The 23,049-nt window shown below is 41.6% G+C and overlaps 1 protein-coding gene across 2 annotated transcripts; it reads left to right on the top strand.

Moving 5' to 3' along the window:
• The first annotated feature begins 9,329 nt into the window (after positions 1-9,329).
• mcrs1 (microspherule protein 1) lies at positions 9,330-21,915 on the top strand. Of its 2 annotated transcripts, none has more exons than XM_055914103.1 (15): positions 9,330-9,562; positions 10,361-10,469; positions 10,575-10,749; positions 11,012-11,150; positions 11,757-11,921; positions 12,160-12,269; positions 12,535-12,643; positions 15,282-15,420; positions 19,092-19,167; positions 19,274-19,302; positions 19,498-19,590; positions 19,662-19,744; positions 19,918-20,005; positions 20,346-20,473; positions 20,711-21,915. In XM_055914103.1, exons 2-15 carry the CDS (start codon positions 10,460-10,462, stop codon positions 20,795-20,797), a joined length of 1,431 nt encoding a protein of 476 aa, XP_055770078.1. In that variant the 5' UTR covers positions 9,330-9,562; positions 10,361-10,459; the 3' UTR covers positions 20,798-21,915. The 2 variants fall into 2 exon arrangements, with proteins under 2 accessions (XP_055770078.1, XP_055770074.1); XM_055914099.1 differs by lacking the exon at positions 9,330-9,562 and adding an exon at positions 9,569-9,723.
• The last annotated feature ends 1,134 nt before the right edge of the window (positions 21,916-23,049 follow it).

The following is a 23,049-nucleotide window of genomic DNA, read 5'->3' as shown; positions in this document are numbered from 1 at the left end:
AAAGACAGTGGTGGAGTGGTGTCCTCGTCCACCGCCGGAGCCGCCACCGCGCACAGATACCCACCCAGACCCTCCCCTTGAGTTTTAGGGGTGCGCCCGGAGTTCGCACCTTGAGGGGGGGTTCTGTCACGTTCCTGACCTGTTTTCTGTTGTTTGGTATGTGTTTAATTGGTCAGGGCGTGAGTTGGGGTGGGTAGTCTAGGTTATGTGTTTTCTATGTTGGGTTAATGGTTTGCCTGGTATGGTTCTCAATTAGAGGTCAGGTGTTTGACGTTTCCTCTGATTGAGAGCCATATTAAGGTAGGTTGTTCTCACTGTTTGTTTGTGGGTGATTGTTCCTGTGTCTGTGTTTTCCACATGGGACTGTTTCGTTTGTTCGTTCGTTTTAGGTAGTCTGTTCCTGTTCTTGCGTTCTTCGTCTATATGTAAGTTTGTTTGTTTCAGGTCTGTTGCCTTCGTTTATTGTTTTGTAGTTTGTTCTAGTGTTTTCGTGTTTCGTCTGTCATTTAAATAAATCGTTATGTATTCATCACCCGCTGCGCCTTGGTCCGTTCATGCACCACAAGACGAACGTTACACTGTTGATCAATTGGAGGTAATAGTTCAATAATATAAATTCAGTGAGAACTGAAATGTTTCCCAAATGGTTAATGATTCATAGGCTCTTTTTTTCTCTTCTTTTCCCCCTCTGCCTGACAGAGGCAGCAGCAGAGGAGGGGGCCTTAGGTGCCTGTGCTGGACTTTAACAGGTGACTGTAAGCAGTGTGTCTGTGCCTGTCAGTGGCTATACTGACTCAGAGGTATAGTTTGTATACTGTCTGTTGTCTGGTAAACAGACAACACATAGCAGGGTGTGTTGAAGGGGATGTGGAGGTGGGGTACATCAGTGGTATATGATTGTATAGGTGGAAAGTTAATAGCAAAAGTTGAAATTGGTAGCACAAACGATAGATTTTGATGATTGATTGAGCTTTTTCAGAGTTGCCCAATTCATTAGTGTGATTTTCCTTCCTAATTTTTAAAATAAAGTTCTATAAAATAAATAGTCCTTTGTGAATGTGTTGGTAAAATCAAAGATGGTTAAGTATGAAGATATGTAGAAACTGCTTCGCGATGTTACGGCGACCTTGGCTAGCTCATGCCTAGAAACACATCTTCAGGTCTAAAGGTCATCTCGCGCCGAACTTCATATGTGCAGTCCATCAAATCAAAGGCATCCCTTTGATGTAAAGTTGTTTTTGATGATAATGTCAACGTATCAGTTTGTCACTGTTCACGCAGTTGGAGTTTTAACATGTTAAGCTACTTAAGACTGGGTCAAATCTAGGTTGTGCCTTTAGATTTTGAGAAAATGAACAACTAAGGAAGAACTTTTTATTTCTCTCACTGACTTCTCAAACCCCAAACTCCGGTCTGCCGAGTCTCCTTCGCAAGCATTCCTGGAAGTTCCGCGATGTTGGGCCTCTGAGTTTAGAAACTCTGTGGTAAACCGTAAAATTATATTTCTATGGTTAAAACCAGAGATATTAGAAGTATCTCTGGGGGAAAAAATGTGTTTTGACTAAACCACCAGTCATCATTAATTGCACATATCCTACGAGTTCACATAGCTACTCGAGCCACATAGCATGTATTTTTATCACAGAGAATCACATTGAAATAAAGTGCAAACATTTTGGGGTCAACCACTTATGTAAACAGAGAGGAAGCTGTGAATCGAGAGGTATAACTGGGCCCAAAATCTATTGTCTTTTTTCCAAAGTGTCAATTTTGGTCAACAAAAAATGTGAAGCTTAACATGCTGACCAGGCCACTCCCACATGCTGATTTTGTCCAGACGAAATATCAAAACGAACTCTGAACCAACTATATTAATTTGGGGACAGATCAAAAAGCAATAAACATTTCTGGCAATTTAGCTAGCTAGCTAGCTTGCTGTTGCTAGCTAATTTGTCCTGGGATATAAACACTGGGTTGTTATTTTACCTGAAATGCACAAGATCTTCTACTCCGACAAGTAATTCACAGATAAAAGGGTAAACTGAGTTAGTTTCTCGTAATCGCTCCTCCTTCAGGCTTCTTCTTCGGACTTGATTTGGAGGTTGGCAACCAACTTTTAGGTGCATTACCACTACCAACTGGACTGTGGACCTCAGTTTATCTTTCAATCACCCACATGGGTATATGCTCCTAAAAACCAATGAGGAGATGGGAGAGATGGGACTTGCAGCGCATCAAGAGTCACAAATAGAACCAAGTTCTACTTTAGCGCCTGGCTATGCAGACGCTCGTTGAGACGCGCGAGCAGTGTGGGTGCAAAACCAAATGTACACATACATGTTATTTAATCATTGAACCCACACTGCTTACGAGCGTCTGCGAACTTGGTTCTATTTGTGACGTTTGACACGCTGCAAGATCCGCCTCTCCCATCTCCTCATTGGTTTTTAGGAGCATATACCCACATGGGTGATTGAAAGACGAACTGACGTCCACACACCAGTCCAGTTGGTAGTGCACCTTAAAGTTGATGCCAACCGCCATATAAAGTCCAAAGAAGAAGAATGTTTAATGCTTTTTGACCTGTCACAAAATGAATATAGTTGGTTCAGTTTGTTTTGATATTTCAACCTGCGTGTCCTGATCGCGTCTGGTGTGGGTGGACAAAATCAGCATGCGCGCGATGGCGTGAGCGGTCTGGTCAGCATGTTAGGTTGTCACGAGTGCTATAAGTAGGACACGTGACATCCCGGGCAAACTTTGAGAAAAAACACTGGCTGCGTTTCAAACTCAAAGTAGACAGCCCTCGGCCCTAAACCCGTGGGGGAATCGCTGCGACCATATTTGTCATTGGTCCAAATGATTAGCCAAGCAAGGGAAGTTTGCAACGTAAGCCCCTCAGTCCTCGTTTTTAATGGAGTTTGCGAGTGTACAATTATGTTCGCTTCAGGGCCTGAAACGCCCCATAATTTAATTCACGAAGATTGTACATCCGCTAAGAAAAGTCAGCCAAAACTTAAAACCTCAATGTCAATACGGAGTCAACATACAAGTGTAAGTAAAAACGAATATAAATAATTTTGAAATTGTGCTAATGCACAAACACGTCTCATAAAAGTAATGTTTTTGTTTGGTTAGCTTTTGGAAATAAAACATTTTCCATCTTCAGAAGTAGCTAGGCAGGCTAACATTAGTTAGCTAATTAATTTGCTAGCTATCATACATTAGGCCTATATTAATAATTATATAGTTGATATAAGTAGACATGCAATCATAATTGACTATAGCACATATAAAGCAACGACAAGCTACTGGTGGCTGAATTTTTTTTATATATATTTTTTTTTATTAATAACAAATCAATACAGAAAGTACATAAGGGAACACAAGTATATATAGATTATATATAATGGACAATCGAGCTAGGGGGTACAATATCACATTACAATTACACAAGGACCTTAAGGGACATACATACTGTCAAAGCCGTGTGTATAGGTGGCAGGGAAGTCAGGCGCAGGAGAGTTAAACTGAGTGTAAATGGAGACTTTCAATAAATGTCCACTTAACATGCTCCAAACACGAAAATGTACATACATAAAATAAACATGGGTACGAGGACCCGTCGCGCACCTATACACCAATAAACAACAGTTGACATAAAACAATCTCTGACAAAGACATGAGGGGAAACAGAGGGTTAAATACACAAGAGGTAATGGATGGGATTGAAAACAGGTGTGGGAAGACAAGACAAAACCAATGGAAAATGAAAAATGGATCGATGATGGCTAGAAGACCGGTGACGTCGACCGCCGAACACCGCCCGAACAAGGAGAGGCAACGACTTCGGCAGAAGTCGTGACACATACACTTACAATTCTAACAGCTTTTTTCTTAGTAGAGTATTTAATAGTCTTAAAATACAGTTCAATTTATTTTTTGTAGGGTAAGAAAATGTGTTTTTTTGTTTGTAAATTTACATTTGTGTATGTGAAATTTGGCCAAAAGAATAATGAAATTATTTACATAAAAATGTTTCAACTTATTTTTATCGTATGTAAAGATTCCAAGCAGTACATCTCTCCACAATAGTGTAAAATCTTCATAAATGTGTTCAATTATAAATCTACTGATGTCTTGCCACAGTTTTCTTACATGTATACAATGCCAAAAAAGATGCAACACTGTTTCTGGGTGGTCATTACAAAAGGAGCAATTTGAGTTGATGTTTTCCTTAAACTTCGTCATATAGTGGTTGGCAGGATAATATTTATGAATAATTTTAAAGGAAACCTCCTTAATTTTGTTAACAAGTAGTTATGTGTGTGGCAACATCCAAACTTTTTTCCAACAGATATTATCAATAAATCCATTCCAATAAGGCATGACATAAGGTATAGATACAACATCCTGCTGAAACAAGGTTCGTATCGCTCTGTTGTTGAATGGGCCAAAAGAGAAACAAATCTTTCCTACTGATGAGTCAACAGGGTCAATAGAAGGTAGGCTCTGAGGGTCAGGTCTTGACACGTTCCTGAATAACAGAGCAACACCTGAGGGAATGGCGTCTAAAACAATTGCAAAATCTTTACGTGTTACAGGGACCTTGTAAAGAGATAAGAATTCCTTATAACTGAGTAAAAGACCCTCTGCATTTATCAGTTGGCTCACCAATAGGATATTATTTCGGAACCAATATTCTAAAAACAAAGAAGTATTTTTATACAATATATCCCGATTATTTCATATATAATATCTGTGTGGAGAAAAATTGTGTTTATAAATTAAGGACCATGACAAGAAAACCTGCCGATGAAAAGCAGAAAGTTTCACTGGAATTTTGTCAATATTACACTGCTCAAAAAAATAAAGGGAACACTTAAACAACACAATGTAACTCCAAGTCAATCACACTTCTGTGAAATCAAACTGTCCACTTAGGAAGCAACACTGATTGACAATAAATTTCACATGCTGTTGTGCAAATGGAATAGACAAAAGGTGGAAATTATAGGCAATTAGCAAGACACCACCCAAAACAGGAGTGATTCTGCAGGTGGTGACCACAGACCACTTCTCAGTTCCTATGCTTCCTGGCTGATGTTTTGGTCACTTTTGAATGCTGGCGTTGCTCTCACTCTAGTGGTAGCATGAGACGGAGTCTACAACCCACACAAGTGGCTCAGGTAGTGCAGTTCATCCAGGATGGCACATCAATGCGAACTGTGTCAAACAGGTTTGCTGTGTCTGTCAGCGTAGTGTCCAGAGCATGCAGGCGCTACCAGGAGACAGGCCAGTACATCAGGAGACGTGGAAGAGGCCGTAGGAAGGCAACAACCCAGCAGCAGGACCGGTTTCTCCGCCTTAGTGCAAGGAGGTGCACTGCCAGAGCCCTGCAAAATGACCTCCAGCAAGCCACAAATGTGCATGTGTCAGCATATGGTCTCACAAGGGGTCTGAGGATCTCATCTCGGTACCTAATGGCAGTCAGGCTACCTCTGGCGAGCACATGGAGGGCTGTGCGGCCCCACAAAGAAATGCCACCCCACACCATGACTGGCTCATCGCCAAACCGGTCATGCTGGAGGATGTTGCAGGCAGCAGAACGTTCTCCACGGCGTCTCCAGACTCTGTCACGTCTGTCACATGTGCTCATGTGCTCAGTGTGAACCTGCTTTCATCTGTGAAGAGCACAGGGCGCCAGTGGCGAATTTGCCAATCTTGGTGTTCTCTGGCAAATGCCAAACGTCCTGCACGGTGTTGGGCTGTAAGCACAACCCCCACCTGTGGACGTCGGGCCCTCATACCACCCTCATGGAGTCTGTTTCTGACCGTTTGAGCAGACACATGCACATTTGTGGCCTGCTGGAGGTCATTTTGCAGGACGCTGGCAGTGCACCTCCTTGCACAAAGGCGGAGGAACCGGTCCTGCTGCTGGGTTGTTGCCTTCCTACGGCCTCCTCCACGTCTCCTGATGTACTGGCCTGTCTCCTGGTAGCGCCTGCATGCTCTGGACACTACGCTGACAGACACAGCAAACCTTTTTGCCACAGTTCGCATTGATGTGCCATCCTGGATGAACTGCACTACCTGAGCCACTTGTGTGGGTTGTAGACTCCGTCTCATGCTACCACTAGAGTGAGAGCACCGCCAGCATTCAAAAGTGACCAAAACATCAGCCAGGAAGCATAGGAACTGAGAAGTGGTCTGTGGCCACCACCTGCAGAATCACTCCTGTTTTGGGGGGTGTCTTGCTAATTGCCTATAATTTCCACCTTTTGTCTATTCCATTTGCACAACAGCATGTGAAATTTATTGTCAACCAGTGTTGCTTCCTAAGTGGACAGTTTGATTTCACAGAAGTGTGATTGACTTGGAGTTACATTGTGTTGTTTAAGTGTTCCCTTTATTTTTTTGAGCAGTGTATAATTGCACAACAACATGAAGTTAAGGCCACCAAAAGTAGAGAAGACATGAGGAATAAAATTCCAGATAGAAGTGGGTCTTCTTAGGAATTGTTTTATCTAATTGATCTTAAAAGTATTATATAAAGTAGTAAAGTCCAGAAAATTCAGTCCACCATTCTCATAAGTGTTCATAACAACAGTTTTCCTAATGTAATGGGTACGGTTTCTCCAAAGAAAGTTGAAAAGCATCTGGTCTATCTCCTTGCTTATTTTACTGTCAAGATTTAAAGATAGAGCGCCATATGTTAGTCTAGAGATACCTTCAGCCTTAAGGCTGTAAGGCTATTAAGACTCTCTATGCAAATGGTAACAGCTCTATCATATTGAAATATGGCACCTCACCTAGATTTGAGTTAAAGAGAGGAATTAGGCAAGGTTGTCCTATCTCCCCGTATCTGTTTTTATTAATCACCCAACTTCTTGCAAATTCTTTAAAAAATAGTCCTGTACAAGGTATTTCCATAGCTGGTAAAGAAATTATTATAAGCCAGCTGGCTGATGATACTACACTTTTTCTGAAAGACGCTAACCAAATTCCCGTATCGATCAATGTGATACAATCCTTTTCCAAAGCGTCTGGTCTATACCTTAACATTAATAAATGTGAACTCATAGCTGTCAAAGATTGTGTGACACCTTCATATTATGGTATTCCAGTAAAATAAGAACTTACATATTTAGGCATAACCATTACAAAGGATCAGAAGTCTAGAGGCTTACTAAATTTTAACACTCTTATTAAAAATACCCAGAAGAAGCTAAATCAATGGCTACAGAGGGACTTATCTTTAAAAGGTAGAGTCCTAATAACCGGTGGCTGAAAACACAATCATCGTGGGATAAACGAGTGACGAATTTCCAGGCAAGGGCGGTCCATTTAAAAAATCATTCCCTCCTCCCTTTTTTTTTTCTCTTTCCTTTTTTTATTAACAACAAATCAATACAGAAAGTACATGAGGGAACACAAGTATATATAGATTATATACAATGGACAATCGAGCTAGGGGGTACAATATCACATTACAATTACACAAGGACCTTAAGGGACATACATACACTCACAATTCTAACAGCTTTTTTGTTAGTAGAGTATTAGAGTATTTAACTGTCTTAAAATACAGTTCAATTTATTTTTGTAGGGTAAGAAAATGTGTTTTATTGTTTGTAAATTTACATTTGTGTATATGAAATTTGGCCAAAAGAATAATGAAATTAATGACATAAAAATGTTTCAGCTTATTTCTATCGTATGTAAAGAATCCATTCCCTCCTCCCTCGCCCTGCAAGTGTATACTCGTCAGACTTCATAATACTTCATCAGAAGTGTCGACTTAATTTGAGGGCTGAAGGGGATAGGGTGTCTTTTAAGTGTTTGGAATGCAACCACCGTAGACAGCCCTCGGCCCTAAACCCTCAGTCCTTGAATGACGTTTTACATATTCACATCCGAGTGTACCTTAAATGTCCCTTGCCCAAGCGAGGGAGAGTGATGATCAGAGAGGCAACATCCTTGGTGGACATCTTGAAGTTGAACTTTAAAACAACCAACCTAAACCTATTAATGTACCTAGTGTGGGGTTTTTATAAGGTTTTTTGACATGCTTAACCAACTATTCTTATGCTTTAAAGTTTGAAAGTGCTCTGTATAACCATGAGGCCACAGCCTGAAATATGTGTGTGTGTGAAATATGTGTGTGTGTGTATGCAACAAATGTATCAGTAGTGTGGGCACTGTACTATGTGACCGAGACTGTGCTAATCTTAGAGAGACACAGGAGGGGGATGAATCAGGAGACTGCTGACCAGACAATAACAGATAAACTATACACACGAAAAACATATGTGAGGTTCTGAGTTATGCACTATAACCCAATACTATAAACGTGATCAGCAACTATATTATATGTGATTAAATACTATAACAAATGTGATTTGATATTGACAAACTGTTTGGGCGCCTGGATGTCTGTGTGTGTGTGTGCTGGAAGTAACGGTTAGCTCAGATAAGGAGCTGGGAAGCTGTGGTTAGCCTTGAGCGCGAACAGTGGACAATGTATACAGGTGCAGATATCTCAGACAATGTTATAAAACTGTCTGACCCCAGTCTCTGGGGTGAAGGAGCGTAATCTACACAGCAACAATGAAGGGACACCAGAAAGCGCAAAGAAGCTGGGACCAGCTTATGTGCCAACATCAACGATAGGCTGGGTGAGTCTAAACCACGGCCAGTCTCTACTCTGACAGGCCGGCTCGGAAGCGGGAACTATCTCTGTCACGAGTATAAAATACTATCTTTGTCAGAAACAAATCAGTTCCTTGTCCCACCCTGCGGGGTGGTGCAGTGAGCCCGTATATACGAAAAATGTATTTGCCATTTATTAACTTTTGAATTAAACAATTATTTTAACCAAGTTCAGGTGTACTATTGTTCCTATCTCAGTTGAACTTTCGCAACCCTAACACTAGTAAGCTAACATATCTAGCTAGCACTCCTGTCAGGTAGCTGGCTAGCTAGTTTTATAGTTTCGTAATTTATTCTAATACATTTAGGAATTGCAAAAAATATGTTTGAATCTAGCAACGTTTTTTAGGCTCCTCACTACGAGACTAAGCCAATTTGCCAACGCTAAAATCAATGTGTGTGTGTCTATATAAGCTAGCTTCATACTTTTTTCTGATTTGCCGAAAATGCAGCCTTGTTGATTACATTTGACATTTCACGGTCACCAGAGTTTGACATGTGACTACAGTGTGCATTGAATCGTGGGTCATATCAACCTCACACGTGACCTAAATTATTCACTCTCCCTCGAGATAAATTGAGGGCCGAGGGGTTAACGTTGGTGAATTGGACCTCCACTTAAGATGGCAATCAATCTGCATCCGGTTTCGACGGGGATTGCCCAGAGGGAAAGTGGATAACGTGTTTGGACTGTCATCCATTTTTGAAGACATTTATTTCCATTGTTAGAGCGACCACTTGAGTATCTGGTCAATATAATGGATAGTCTGATGTAAATGAGCCAGTCCTGTTGGTGGCGACAATGCACGTTACGAGAACGTTATGAAGTAGACGACCAACAACATTTCCTGTGCGTACCGGAAATGTGTTTCGTTCTGTTATTGTTAGCATGAATGTAACTAGCTAGTTAATTTCGAATATAACAGAAACATATAGCAATTGTGTTGATTTATTCGAAGTTCAACGTACCTGAATAGACTCTAGTTGGCTGATAAACCAGCCTGAGACGAGGTAGGTAGAGGAATAAGGGAAGAGGCTGCTTCGTTAGATAACCATGATGTGAAATGTTCCTAGCTTTGAAGACCGTTAACGTTACTGCTGTATCCACATCAAACTAGCTAGCAATAGCACATCTTGCCCAAGTATCTGTTCCCAGGAAGCTCCGATTCAAACTCCCATTCACCAGCTCAAGATTCACTTGAACCAGAATCTGGCCTTACAGGACGGAGACGTCAGCCCCAGGAAGCAGCCATTCACCAGCTTTTCAAGCTTAATAATGTCCAAATACATTCGTTACTCACCAAATATTGAGTTTTAATGAGCAACTATCGTAATTTACAGCCGTCACGGCCGGTATGTACTTCCCAAAAATTTGTAAATAAAAAGTTACATGCAACTGAAAAAATGCCTATTCGGCACCTCCAATGTATTGACCTGTTGTAGACTTCCGACCTATTCATGGAAGCAGGGTTTGTGATGACCGGGATCCTTGGTTGCTTCCACGTTTTATTTAGATCTTTTTTGGATGTACATACTGCCCGTGACGTCAGTAAATGTCGATAGTTGCTCATCAAAACTCCATATTTGTTGAGTACATGCTTCCCATTTACCGCCCATCTCTGACTAATACCTTCCTCTTTCGTCTCAGATTGCCACCTGAGATACGTTGTCTGAGTGACACCTGCCGAATGTAGCAACATTATTTTATTCAACATTTATTCGAAATCTCTGGACTGTGAACAAGATCATGGAAAAAGGTATGCACATCTCTTGGTTGTCTGCCTGCCTTTTGTTGCAAGTTGTTGCTATTTATGTTGTCATAATCCATAGTCTAACATTGAGATTTGTCTCTGTGGGGATAGATATGCAGGCAGGTGCTGCAGCTGCATCTGTGGTTGGGGCACCGATGGGAGCAGCTGGGACACAGAGCCGTTCAGAGGACGAGGAGTCGACTGGGATGAAAGATATCAAAAGAACAGCAACACAGGCATTTGTTGGGGGTGGTGGTGTTGTGCCCAATCGCAGGAGCTCTTCAAGGTTTGAACGTTACTTATTTTTCTCTGCAGGCACTTTTTTAGCTTCAATCTTTCCATCAGTTTTAACCTGAAATATGAACATCTAACACCTTGTTCAGTGATTAAAAATAACTGCCTACACTTCTGACCATTGGACAGCATTCATTCTGCATCACCTACCCTCTGAATTTGAAGTAGGCCTGTCTGAAAGGAAGCTCAAGGGTCCTCTCTGTTGCAGCTCTGGTTGCTATATGATATCTAACCTGTTCCTCTCCTACTCCTAGGTCAATTAAAAGGAAGAAGTTTGATGATGAACTGGTGGAGAGCAGCCTGGCCAAGTCATCCAGCAGGGTCAAGGGCCCACCTGTCATCGAGCCAATCCGCTGCTCTGGGAGCGAACCCTCATCCAATGAGAAGAAGAAGGTATGAAGGAGGAATTGAATCCAAAGAGAGGGTGGTGTTTTTATGAGTAGCTCATATTGAGAAAGGCAGAGAGGGAGATACCGATAGTTGTTGAATTACTCTTGATTAAATGGCTAGACTATTAGCAGGTTAGCATTTTTCAGTCCTGACCATAAAAATCATATACCATATAAACAGCACAATACTCTGCTGTTTGTCATGAGTCTTGTTCTGGAGGCAGCTCTGCAGAGTGGTCACTAGCTGGCACAGCCACAGTCGTAAAATAGGATTTTAAACCTTAACCCTAACCGTACTGCTATCCCTAATGCCTAACCTTACATTTAGACCAAAAAGCGTATTTTTTTTATTTTCATTAATTTTTACAATATAGCCAATTTTGACTTTGCAGCTGGACTGTCTAAGGAAAAATTGCTGAGTTCTGCCTCCAGGACAAGACTCATGACAACCTGCAACCTGCAGAGTATTGTGCTGTTTATATGGTCAGTTCTTTATTTGTCTCTAGACTCTAACTAATAAGGGTGTCTGACCGATGATAAAATCACTACTAAAGTAAAAGGCAAAGGAGATGTCTCATTGGTTCCCCATTTCCATGCTCCCCTATGTCAGATGTCCAAGTCCAGCACGGCCCTCACGCCGCCCCTCACCATGGTGATCACCCCCCCGTCCATCGCCAAGAGGGTGAAGAAGAGCAAGCAGCCCCTCCAGATCACTAAAGACCTGGGCCGCTGGAAACCCACTGATGACCTGCTGCTCATCAACGCTGTGCTACAGGTAATAGGCCTAAAGACAGTAGAGAGAGGCTATTGATATATAACTGAAGCATCAGTGCTATAACTCATTGGAATTTGTCAGCGTAGTATACTATGTAAACATTGATCTTGATTAATGGAAATATGAATTTTCAATGTGTTTGCGATGTATCCATATAATCTTTCTATGGATGTATAATACAGCTCATTGATATGGTAATGCACAACTGCCTGTGTGTATTGTGTGTGTGCGCTGTTAGACGACAGATCTGACCTCTGTTCATCTGGGAGTGAAATTCAGCTGTCGTTTCACCCTGAGGGAGATCCAGGAGCGCTGGTACTCTCTGCTCTATGACCCCGTCATCTCCAAGTAAGAGCTCCACCACATCCCACACACCCCTGGCCATCTCCTACTATCCACTTCCTCCTATCCTTTTCCTTCCTCTCTCTTTGTCTTTCTCGTTCCGTCCAGCACATTTGACCACCGCTGTCAAATTTGTTCCTCCCCCTTATTAATTAACCGCAAGACTGTTATTGTAATAGACAACCAATTATTGTTGATTTGACTGGTCAAGTAAAGGCAAATAAATCTCTATTATTTGTGACAATGTTCTACCCCTGTCTCTGTGTTATAGGTTGGCATGGCAGGCAATGAGGCAGCTTCATCCGGAGGCCATTGCTGCAATCCAGAGCAAAGCTCTCTTCAGTCAGGCTGAGGAGGCTCTGCTGGCCAAGATTGCATCAGTGAGTGAGGCTGAGGGGTTTCTATGATGTTTGAAATATGAAGTCACATCAGGTGAAGATGGCCCAGTTCTTGCTCTCGAAATATGTAGTCAGTCACAAAGCAACGCCCAAATATAGAGTTATTGAGCTCTCTATTGCATCTCAACCTTTTTAATCATACACACAGGTCAGAGATGGTTGAATAAACATTAAAAACCCGAGCTCTATACAGTCCACACGATATGTATATGTACAGTGAAGCAAACATTTTTAAAGTTGGCTTTATACTCCAGCATTTTGAATTTGATATAGCATTTTTTATATTAGGTGATTTAAAAAAAAAAATTTAAAAAAAATTTTTTTTTTTATTATTATTTTTCAGGGTATTTTCATACCTATGCCATGTTTGAAGAATTCATAAGTATTTGTACAAATTCACTTATAGTGTATTAAAGAAGTCAAAAGTTTAGAATTTGGTTCCATATTCCATATTTTGCCCAAGAGAAACTGAATGGTGAATAATGTCGTGTCATTGGAGTCACTTTTTTTCTAAGTAAGAATAGATATTTCTGAACACTTATATTACTCCAGTCATCATTCACCATTCAGTTATTATTGGGCAAAACATAACCAAAACAAACTGCAAATGCATCTGAGTCCCAAGCTTGACTTAGTCATTGTGTGCTAGGAGTATGGGACCAAATACTAAACATTTGACTACTTTAATACACAATAAGTGAATTTGTCCAAATACATATGACTTCTTAAAATGGGGAAGGGATACATAAAGTGCTTTAATTTCTAAACGGTAAAACAGATACACCCTCAAATAAAAGGTGACATTCTGTACTGTCGTCTTGTATGAAATACATTATTTCATATCCACAATGCTGGAGTATACAGTGAGTTCCAAAAGTATTGGGACAGTGACACATTTTCTGTTTTGGCTCTGTACTCCAGCACTTTAATTTGAAATTATACAATGACTATGGGGTTAAAGTGCAGACTGTCAGCTTTAGTTTGAGGGTATTTTCATCCATATCGGGTGAACTGTATTTACATAGTCCCCCTATTTTAAGGGACTAAAAGTATTGGGACAAATTCACTTATGTGCAATTTTTTTTCACCTTTATTTAACCAGGTAGGCTAGTTGAGAACAAGTTTTCATTTACAACTGCGACCTGGCCAAGATAAAGCAAAGCAGTTCGACACATATAACAACACAGAGTTAGACATGGAATAAACAAACATACAGTCAATAATACTGTAGGGGGAAAAAGTATATATACAGTGTATGCAAATGAGGTAAGATAAGGGAGGTAAAGGCAATAAAATAGGCCATAGTGGCGAGGTAATTACAATATAGCAATTAAACACTGGCGTGATAGATGTGTAGAAGATGAATGCGCAAGTAGAGATACTGGGGTGCAAAGGAGCAAAATAAATAAATACAGTATGGGGATGAGGTAGTTAAATGAGCTAATTACAGAGGGGCTATGTACAGGTGCAACGATCTGTGAGCTGCTCTGACAGCTGGTGCTTGAAGTTAGTGAGCTTCAGCGATTTTTGCAGTTCCAGTCATTGGCAGCAGAGAACTGGAAGAAAAGGTGGCCAAAGGAGAAATTGGTTTTGGGGGTGACCAGTGAAATATACCTGCTGGAGTGCGTGCATTAAAGTAGTCAAAAGTTTAGTATTTGGTCCCATATTCCTAGCACGTAAGTCCTGAATGAATCGTGAATAATAATGAGTGAGAAAGTTACAGCTGCACAAATATCATACCCCCAAGACATGCTAACCTCTTACCAATACAATAACAGGTGAGGTTGGCATTTTTGGGGGAAGTTTGTTATTTGTGCGTATAACTTTTTCACTCATCATCCACTATTCAATCAGGACTATCCGTAGTCATTTTAGCATCTACATTAATGTAGAAGTGTTTAGAAACATGTTATATTCTTATTTACAATAAGTGACTCAAATGACAATACATTATTTACAGTTAATTTCTATTGTGCACAAAATAATCTGAAACACAGCCAAAACAAACAGGAAATATATCAAACAAGTTTGTAGAATCACAAGCTTGGTATAATCATTGCGTGCTAGGAATATGGGACCGAATACTAAACTTTTGACTACTTTAATACACGTGAATTTGTCCCAATACTTTTAGTCCCCTAAAATGGGGGGAACTATGTACAAGAAGTCCTGCAATTTCTAAACGGTTCACCCGATATGGATGAAAATACCCTCATTAAAGCTGACTGTCTACTCTTCAACCTCATAGTCATTGTATCATTTCAAATCCAAAATGCTGGAGTACTGAGGCACTACAACAACAAATGTGTAACTGTCCCAATACTATGGGAGCTCACTGTAGAACCTAATTTCAAATGTTAGCTTCATTGTCCAAATACAGATGTGTGGACTGACTTTATATACATGTGTGTGTATATAGATTGATTATAAACGTGTGTATATATGGTTCTGCCATAAAATAAGTATAGTGATGCTGGAAAAAGCAATGACCTGCCCATTGGTGAAATATTTTTCTTGCTGCATATGTTTACATGTGTGGGATTGATGGCACTATATGCGTGTCAGTTTGAAGAAGTGAGTGTGGGTTTGTTTAAATATGTTTGTGTTTTCTGATGAACAGAGCAGTCAGCCCAAGCTGGAGGTGTTCCAGGAGCTGCTGAGTAAGCACCCCAGTGTGTTCTACCCCTCCCGCACACCCAAGAGCCTGCTGGTGCACTGGCAGCTGCTCAAACAGTACTACCTGCTGGAGGACCAAAGTGGTGAGAAACTCAAATGGGCTTATTGGTTCGTTTCATATGTTTTGTACTAAATGCCACCCTATTCCCATAGCCTCTAGTCAAAAGTAGTGCACTAATACAGAATAGGGTACCATTTGGGATGCTACTACACTGTTAGTCCATTACTTGATATCCATGGAGTGAATTATTTCTAAAAGTTGAACTACCTCCTGATTCCTGCTTACAAGCAAAAACTAAAGCAGGAAGCACCAGTGACTCGGTCAATAAGAAAGTGGTCAGGTGAAGCAGATGCTAAGCTACAGGACTGCACAGACTGGAATATGTTCCGGGATTCTTCTGATAGCATTGAGGCGTACACCACATCAGTCACTGGCTTCATCAATAAGTGCATCAATGACGTTGTCCCCACAGTGACCGTACATACCCCAACCAGAATCCATGGATTACATGCAACATCCGCACTGAGCTAAAGGGTAGAGCTGCCACTTTCAAGGAGCGGGACTCTAACCTGGAAGCCAGTAAGAACTCCCGCTATGCCCTCCGACGAACCATCAAACAGGCAAAGCATCAATACATGACTAAGATCGACTCGTACTACACCGGCTTCGACGCTCGTCGGATGTGGCAGGGATGGCAAACTATTAGACTACAAAGGGAAGCACAGCCACTCGCTGCCCAGTGACACAAACCTATCAGACGAGCTAAATTACTTTTATGTTCGCTTCGAGACAAGTAACACTGAAACATGCATGAGCGCACCAGCCGTTCCAGGCGATTGTGTGATCACGCTTTCCTTAGCCAATGTGAGTAAGACCTTTAAACAGATCAACATTCACAAGGCAGCAGGGCCAGACGGATTACCAGGACGTGTGCTCCGAGCATGCGCTGACCAACTGGCAAGTGTCTTCACTGACATTTTCAACCTGTCCCTGACTGAGTCTGTAAAACCAACATGTTTCAAGCAGAACACCATAGTCCCTGTGCCCAATAACATTAAGGTAACCTGCCTAAACTACTACCGACCCGTAGCACTCACGTCTGTATCCATGAAGTGCTTTGAAAGGTTGGTCATGGCTCACATCAACACCATTATCGCAGAACCCCTAGACCCACTCCAATTTGCGTACCGCCCCAACAGATCCACATATGATGCAATCTCTATTGCACTCAACACTGCCCTTTCCCACCGGGACAAAAGGAACACCTATTTGAGAATGCTATTCATTGACTACAGCTCAGCATCCAACACCATAGTGCCCTCAAAGCTCATCACTAAGCTAAGGACCCTGGGACTTAACACCTTCCTCTGCGACTGGATCCTGGACTACCTGATGAGCCGACCACCGGTGATAAGGGTAGGGAACAACACATCTGCCACGCTGATCCTCAACACGGGGGCCCCTCAGGGGTGCGTGCTCAGTCCCCTCCTGTACTCCCTGTTCACTCATGACTGCATGTTCAGGCATGACTCCACCACCATCAAGTTTGCAGACGACACAACAGTGGTAGGCCTGATCACCGATAACGATGAGGCAGCCTATAGGGAGGAGGTCAGAGACCTGGTCGTGTGGTGCCAGGACAACAACCTCTCCCTCAACGTGATCAAGACAAATGAGATTGTGGACTACAGGAAAAGGAGGACCGAGCACGCCCCCATTCCCATCGACGGGGCTGTAGTGGAACAGGTTGAGAGCTTCAAGTTCCTTGGTGTTCACATCACCAACAAACTATCATGGTCCAAACACACTAAGACAGTCGTGAAGAGGGCTCGACAAAACCTATTCTCCCTCAGAAGACTGAAAAGATTTGGCATGGGTCCTCAGATCCTCAAAAGGTTCTACAGCTGCACAATCGAGAGCATCCTGACTGGTTGCATCACCTGCCGGGTATGGTACCTGCTCGGCCACCAACCGCAAGGCACTACAGAGGGTAGTGCGAACGGCCCAGTACTTCACTGGGGCCAAGCTTCCTGCCATCCAGGAACTCCATATCAGGCAGTGTCAGAGGAAGGCCCTAAAAAGACTCCAGCCACCCGAGTCATAGACGGTTCTCTCTGCTACCGCATGGCACGGGGTACCGGAGCACCAAGTCTTGGTCCAAAAGGCTTCTTAACAGCTTCTACCCCCAAGCCATAAGATTCCTGAACAGCTAATCAAGTGCTACCCAGACCCCTCTTTTACGCTGTTGCTAATCTCTGTTTATAATCTATCTATCTACATGTACATATAACCTCAATTACCTCAACTAACCGGTGCCCCCGCACATTGACTCTGTACCAGAACAACCTGTATATAGCTTTGCTTGTTCTGTTACTGCTGCTGTTGAATTATTTGTTTATTTTCTATTTTTTACTTACAGTGAGGGGGGAAAGTATTTGATCCCCTGCTGATTATGTATGTTTGCCCACTGACAAAGAAATTATCAGTCTAAAATTTTAATGGTAGGTTTATTTGAACAGTGAGAGACAGAATAACAACAAAAAAATCCAGAAAACGCATGTCAAAAATGTTATAAATTGATTTGCATTTTAATGAGGGAAATAAGTATTTGACCCCCTCTCAATCAGAAAGATTTCAGGCGCCCAGGTGTCTTTTATACAGGTAACGAGCTGAGATTAGGAGCACACTCTTGAAGGGAGTGCTCCTAATCTCAGTTTGTTACCTGTATAAAAGACACCTGTCCACAGAAGCAATCAATCAATCGGATTCCAAACTTTCCACCATGGCCAAGACCAAAGTGCTCTCCAAGGATGTCAGGTGACAAGATTGTAGACCTACACAAGGCTGGAATGGGCTACAAGACCATCGCCAAGCAGCTTGGTGAGAAGGTGACAACAGTTGGTGCGATTATTCGCAAACGGAAGAAACACAAAATAACTGTCAATCTCCCTCGGCCTGGGGCTCCATGCAAGATCTCACCTCGTGGAGTTGCAATGATCATGAGAACGGTGAGGAATCAGCCCAGAACTACACGGGAGGATCTTGTCAATGATCTCAAGGCAGCTGGGACCATAGTCACCAAGAAAACAATTGGTAACACACTACGCCGTGAAGGACTGAAATCATGCAGCGCCCGCAAGGTCCCCCTGCTCAAGAAAGCACATATACATGCCCGTCTGAAGTTTGCCAATGAACATCTGAATTATTCAGAGGACAACTGGGTGAAAGTTTTGGGGTCAGATGAGACCATAATTGAGCTCTTTGGCATCAACTCAACCTGGTGGCCAACTACAAGAAACGTCTGACCTCTGTGATTGCCAACAAGGGTTTTGCCACCAAGTACTAAGTCATGTTTTGCAGAGGGGATTCAAATACTTATTTCCCTCATTAAAATGCAAATCAATTTATAACATTTAACATGCATTTTTCTGGATTTTTTTGTTATTCTGTCTCTCACTGTTCAAATAAACCTACCATTAAAATTATAGACTGATCATTTCTTTGTCAGTGGGCAAACATACAAAATCAGCAGGGGATCAAATACTTTTCCCCCTCTAACTATATAAAAAAAAGTGTTGTTGGTTAAGGGCTCATAAGTAAGCATTTCACTGTAAGGTCTAGACCTGTTGTTGTCGGCGCATGTGACAAATTTGATTTGTTCTACTGTTGCAAACTAAAACTAAGTGAGTTGACAGTGCCCATCAGTCCCCCTATATATGATGCCTTATTGTATGGTTTGATTCTCTTTTGCAGTCCAACCTTTCCCTAAAGGTGACCAAGTCCTCAACTTCTCTGATGCTGAGCAGCTGGTGGATGATGCTAAGCTAAAGTAAGAGAACCGGTCAACATTCTGACCACAATTAATTTCCAGTTTCCCTGAGTTAAAATTTAGAGCTCCTCGTCATTCTAATCAGTTTCTCTGTCTCGTAACCCAGGGAGAGCAGAGATGAGGTGCTGGAGCATGGTGAGTTACTCAAACATAACTTGCACATTACTGACACATAAAAGGAGTCTATCTAAGAAGGTGCTTCATTGATCAAATTCAAAGCACCTGAATGCATGTTCCTTAATGCATGTTGGTTGGCTTAGAAGTCTCATCTCTTCTCCTCTTCCTCATTCTCTCTCCTGCTGCCCTTCCTCATTCTGTCCCCACTTTCAGAGCTGATGATATCTGATCGCCATCAGAAGAAGGAGATAAGACAGCTGGAGCAGGAGCTACCACGCTGGCAGGTCCTGGTGGACAGCATCACAGGTGTGTGTGTGTGTGTGTGTGTGTGTGTAAGAAGCCAGTCTTGCAGGGGGTTTATGTTGTTGTGTTCTCAGGTATGAACTCTCCAGACTTTGACAACCAGACGCTGGCAGCTCTGAGAGGCCGGATGGTTCGCTACCTTATGAGGTCACGAGAGGTGAGCAGCTAATTTCAGATTGAATTAACTGAATTTACAGTACAGTACCAAATTATATTAGGACCATAGTAAGATGACTGTGGAGCAGGTTCATTATATGGAAATGTATGCTTATGAAATGTGAAAATATGAAAATGTTTTATATTTTATGAAGCTAATCTGACTTCCTCTAGATCACCCTGGGCAGAGCCACCAAGGACAAGCAAATAGATGTGGATCTGTCTCTGGAAGGACCTGCCTGGAAGATCTCCAGGAAACAAGGTGACTCCCTTATCAGCACCATGACATGGACATAATTTAACATAGGGTGCCATTTCAGTCACAGCCAATGGTAGTGCACTACATAGGGAATAGGATGCCATTTTGGATGCAACCCATATCTGCATTACCTGGGTCTGATGCTGAAGAACCTGTATCTGGGCTCTAGAGGGCAGTGCTTTCCCTGTCCTCACTTAACCATAGTGAAATGAGACGCTGTTGAAATTACTGTTTTCTGATAAACGTCTATCATATAGTAATATTATGGCCCCATATCAGGACTTGATCTAGTTTTTCATTGTGTGTTTGTAACTGTTTATAACTGTCTATGTCTAATGTACAGGGATCATTAAACTGAAGAACAACGGGGACTTCTTCATAGCCAACGAGGGCCGCAGGCCCATCTACATAGACGGCAGACCAGTCCTGTCGGGCAACAAGTGGAAACTCAACAACAACTCTGTAGTGGAGGTTTGTGGAAATTTCTGGAAGACTTAAATGGCAGGATGTATTAAACAGTAGCTGGTGCAAGAAGAGTGAGATGGAAGAAACATTTTAAAGGGGCTTAATTTTTTTTAATGAACAACAGATTACATAGTTGAGAATGAATTCTGTCTGCCTGTCATGCTTTTTACTTCACAATACCTGATCTATAACAACCACCTCTACTAAAACATGAATGTCACAACAAGTCATTTGTTTCTCCAGATTGCAGGTCTTCGTTTTGTGTTTCTGATTAACCAGGAGCTAATCTCACTCATCAAGGCAGAAGCAGCTAAGATGAATCAGCAGTGAGAGAGCGAGGCCAAGATAGCTGCTTTTAGCAACACTGGTGTATTGGCACACAAGCATTGCTGGGAATTGGGTTGCAAAAACTGAACAGTCCGCAGGCCAGAAGTTAATAAAATTATATTTCAACTTACTCTGCCGGTGGTCTTGACGGTTGGTCCTTATAGCGAGGGGAATTTGAGACAAAATATCGAAGTATGTGGAAAGTCTGTTAAATAATACCTTTAGATAATTTGTCTCAAGTTCCCCCAGTTAGAAAGACCCACCGGCAGTTAGTTGAAATGGAACTTCTTTCTCTGTTGCGGAAAGACTGATACATGTTTGATAGTGTCTTGATGCTGTATTGTTTGTCCTTCATGTTCTAGTACTTCAATGTGTTTTTTGTGTTTTTTTGTAATAATAAAAAAAGAAAAACCCTGCCTGTTCTGTTTTTTTAGCAACCTATTCCCAGCAATGCTAGTGTGTCAGTGCACCAGCGTTGCTAAAAGCAGTTAAGGGTAAGACACATGCCTGTGTCCACTGCCCAGCCAGCTCCTTCATACAGAGCAACGTACGGTGGCCAATGGACACGACCAGGAGCCTAATGGACACCACCAAGGAGCCTAGTAGACGAGGACCACATGAAGGACTACAGATTTGAAGGAAAGTAACCCGGAACCCCTTTAGTCATGGTTATACAGTGGAGTAAGAGCACGACACACACACACTCTGAGAATGATTGTGGCCTTTGGCTACATTACATACCTTTCCGCTGCTGGACATTTTAGGGTGAATCTCATCTCAAAGAACCTAAATGATACTTTCCTTGTAACTACAGGACCGTAACACCAGTTTAGTCTTGTTTTAAAGTTTAAATTGGGATTCATATCAGGAGGTTCCACAGTGCCTTTTAAGACAATGGATTTGTTTTAAAACTGTGTTTCCTTTTAGTTCATACAGATAGGTTTAGGTTGAATTGGTACATGCAAAGATACATTTAGGACCAGGATAGGGAATCAGTTGTAAAAAGTGATATTGTGTATGTATGTATTAGAGCTACTTAAGCCAAAGCCATGTAAAAGTCAATGTGACCGTTTGTTTGATTTTTGTATGAAAGCTTGGATTAAAATGTGTCATTAGTTGAACCATTTCCTGAGTGTCATAATAATTGCATGTAAATGTTGTTTATTTTTCTACCACAAGGTGTAGCTGTTGGATAAGTAATGTTTTTTTTGCATCTCTTCATTCTTACTCTGTTAATGAGTGCTACAGTATTATCTTTGATATTATTCATATCTGAAAGATGTCAGCAGTCTATGAATTTAAAAAAAATTCTACTCCATAATTTGGCCTATAATAAGTGTTGACTTGTGGCATCAACAAAACTTAAGAGTCCCACTAGCTGGTGTAGTGCTTGTCGGACTACAGTACATCACAGCAGCGATATTTTCTTGCAACATTGTGAGAAAGTTGGATATTAATTGCCTGTATCAGAGACACCAACGTTTTGGTTTAATATGCTGCAAAATCAAAGAAGATCAGATATGCAGATTTTCTGGAAGTGTGAAATATGGTCTGTTGAAGATAATAATCTGTTAAAATGCTCATTTTTGAGCACTTGAAACACTTGTTGCAGTTCATAAATTCATAACTCGTTTTACTTTCTGTTAAACTTCAATCAAACATGTTCTGTGTTAGCCTGGGTGCCAGTTTGTTTCTGCCTTGCCAATTCCTTGTGGAATTCTCATGCCAAACTAAAATTGTTTGCCAATGAGGGAGTTTGATTATGTGCACCTGGCAATTGCCCGTGAAGTGAACGGGCAAAATCGGTGAGGGAGGAGTGCCTTTCTCAAATCGAACAGTAATCTGTGCAGCTTGGTCATGTTTTCAACTCGGCATCATGATGCATCGTTTAGAAACATACATCTCGCCCTTAAAATATGTTTTGAATTTTCAAACCAGTTTTCATTGCGAAGGCAGATGAAGCGTTTTTATCAAAATCAATCACTTTTGCATGTGAAAACACAGAATCCTACGTATGTGCCTCTGTAAGGTCCCTCAGTCAAGTACTGAATTTCATACAGATTCAACTACAAAGACCAGGGAGCTTTTTGAAAGCTTAAAAGAAAAGCAGTGATTAGTAGATGGGTAACAACAAATCATGTGCTTAACCTACGTCACTATTGTTTTGAGACGATTTCGCCGTCGGACAGAACGGTTCCAAATCGTGAACCCTGTTCACTCGGGGCATTCATCGAATTCCCTCTATGACAGTAATG

The sequence above is a fragment of the Salvelinus fontinalis genome, chromosome 3, assembly GCF_029448725.1.
Source record: "Salvelinus fontinalis isolate EN_2023a chromosome 3, ASM2944872v1, whole genome shotgun sequence".
NCBI classification, from domain to species: Eukaryota; Metazoa; Chordata; class Actinopteri; order Salmoniformes; family Salmonidae; genus Salvelinus; species Salvelinus fontinalis.
The sequence above is the reverse complement of the archived record's forward strand: the minus strand, read 5'-3'. Positions and strand labels throughout refer to the sequence as shown.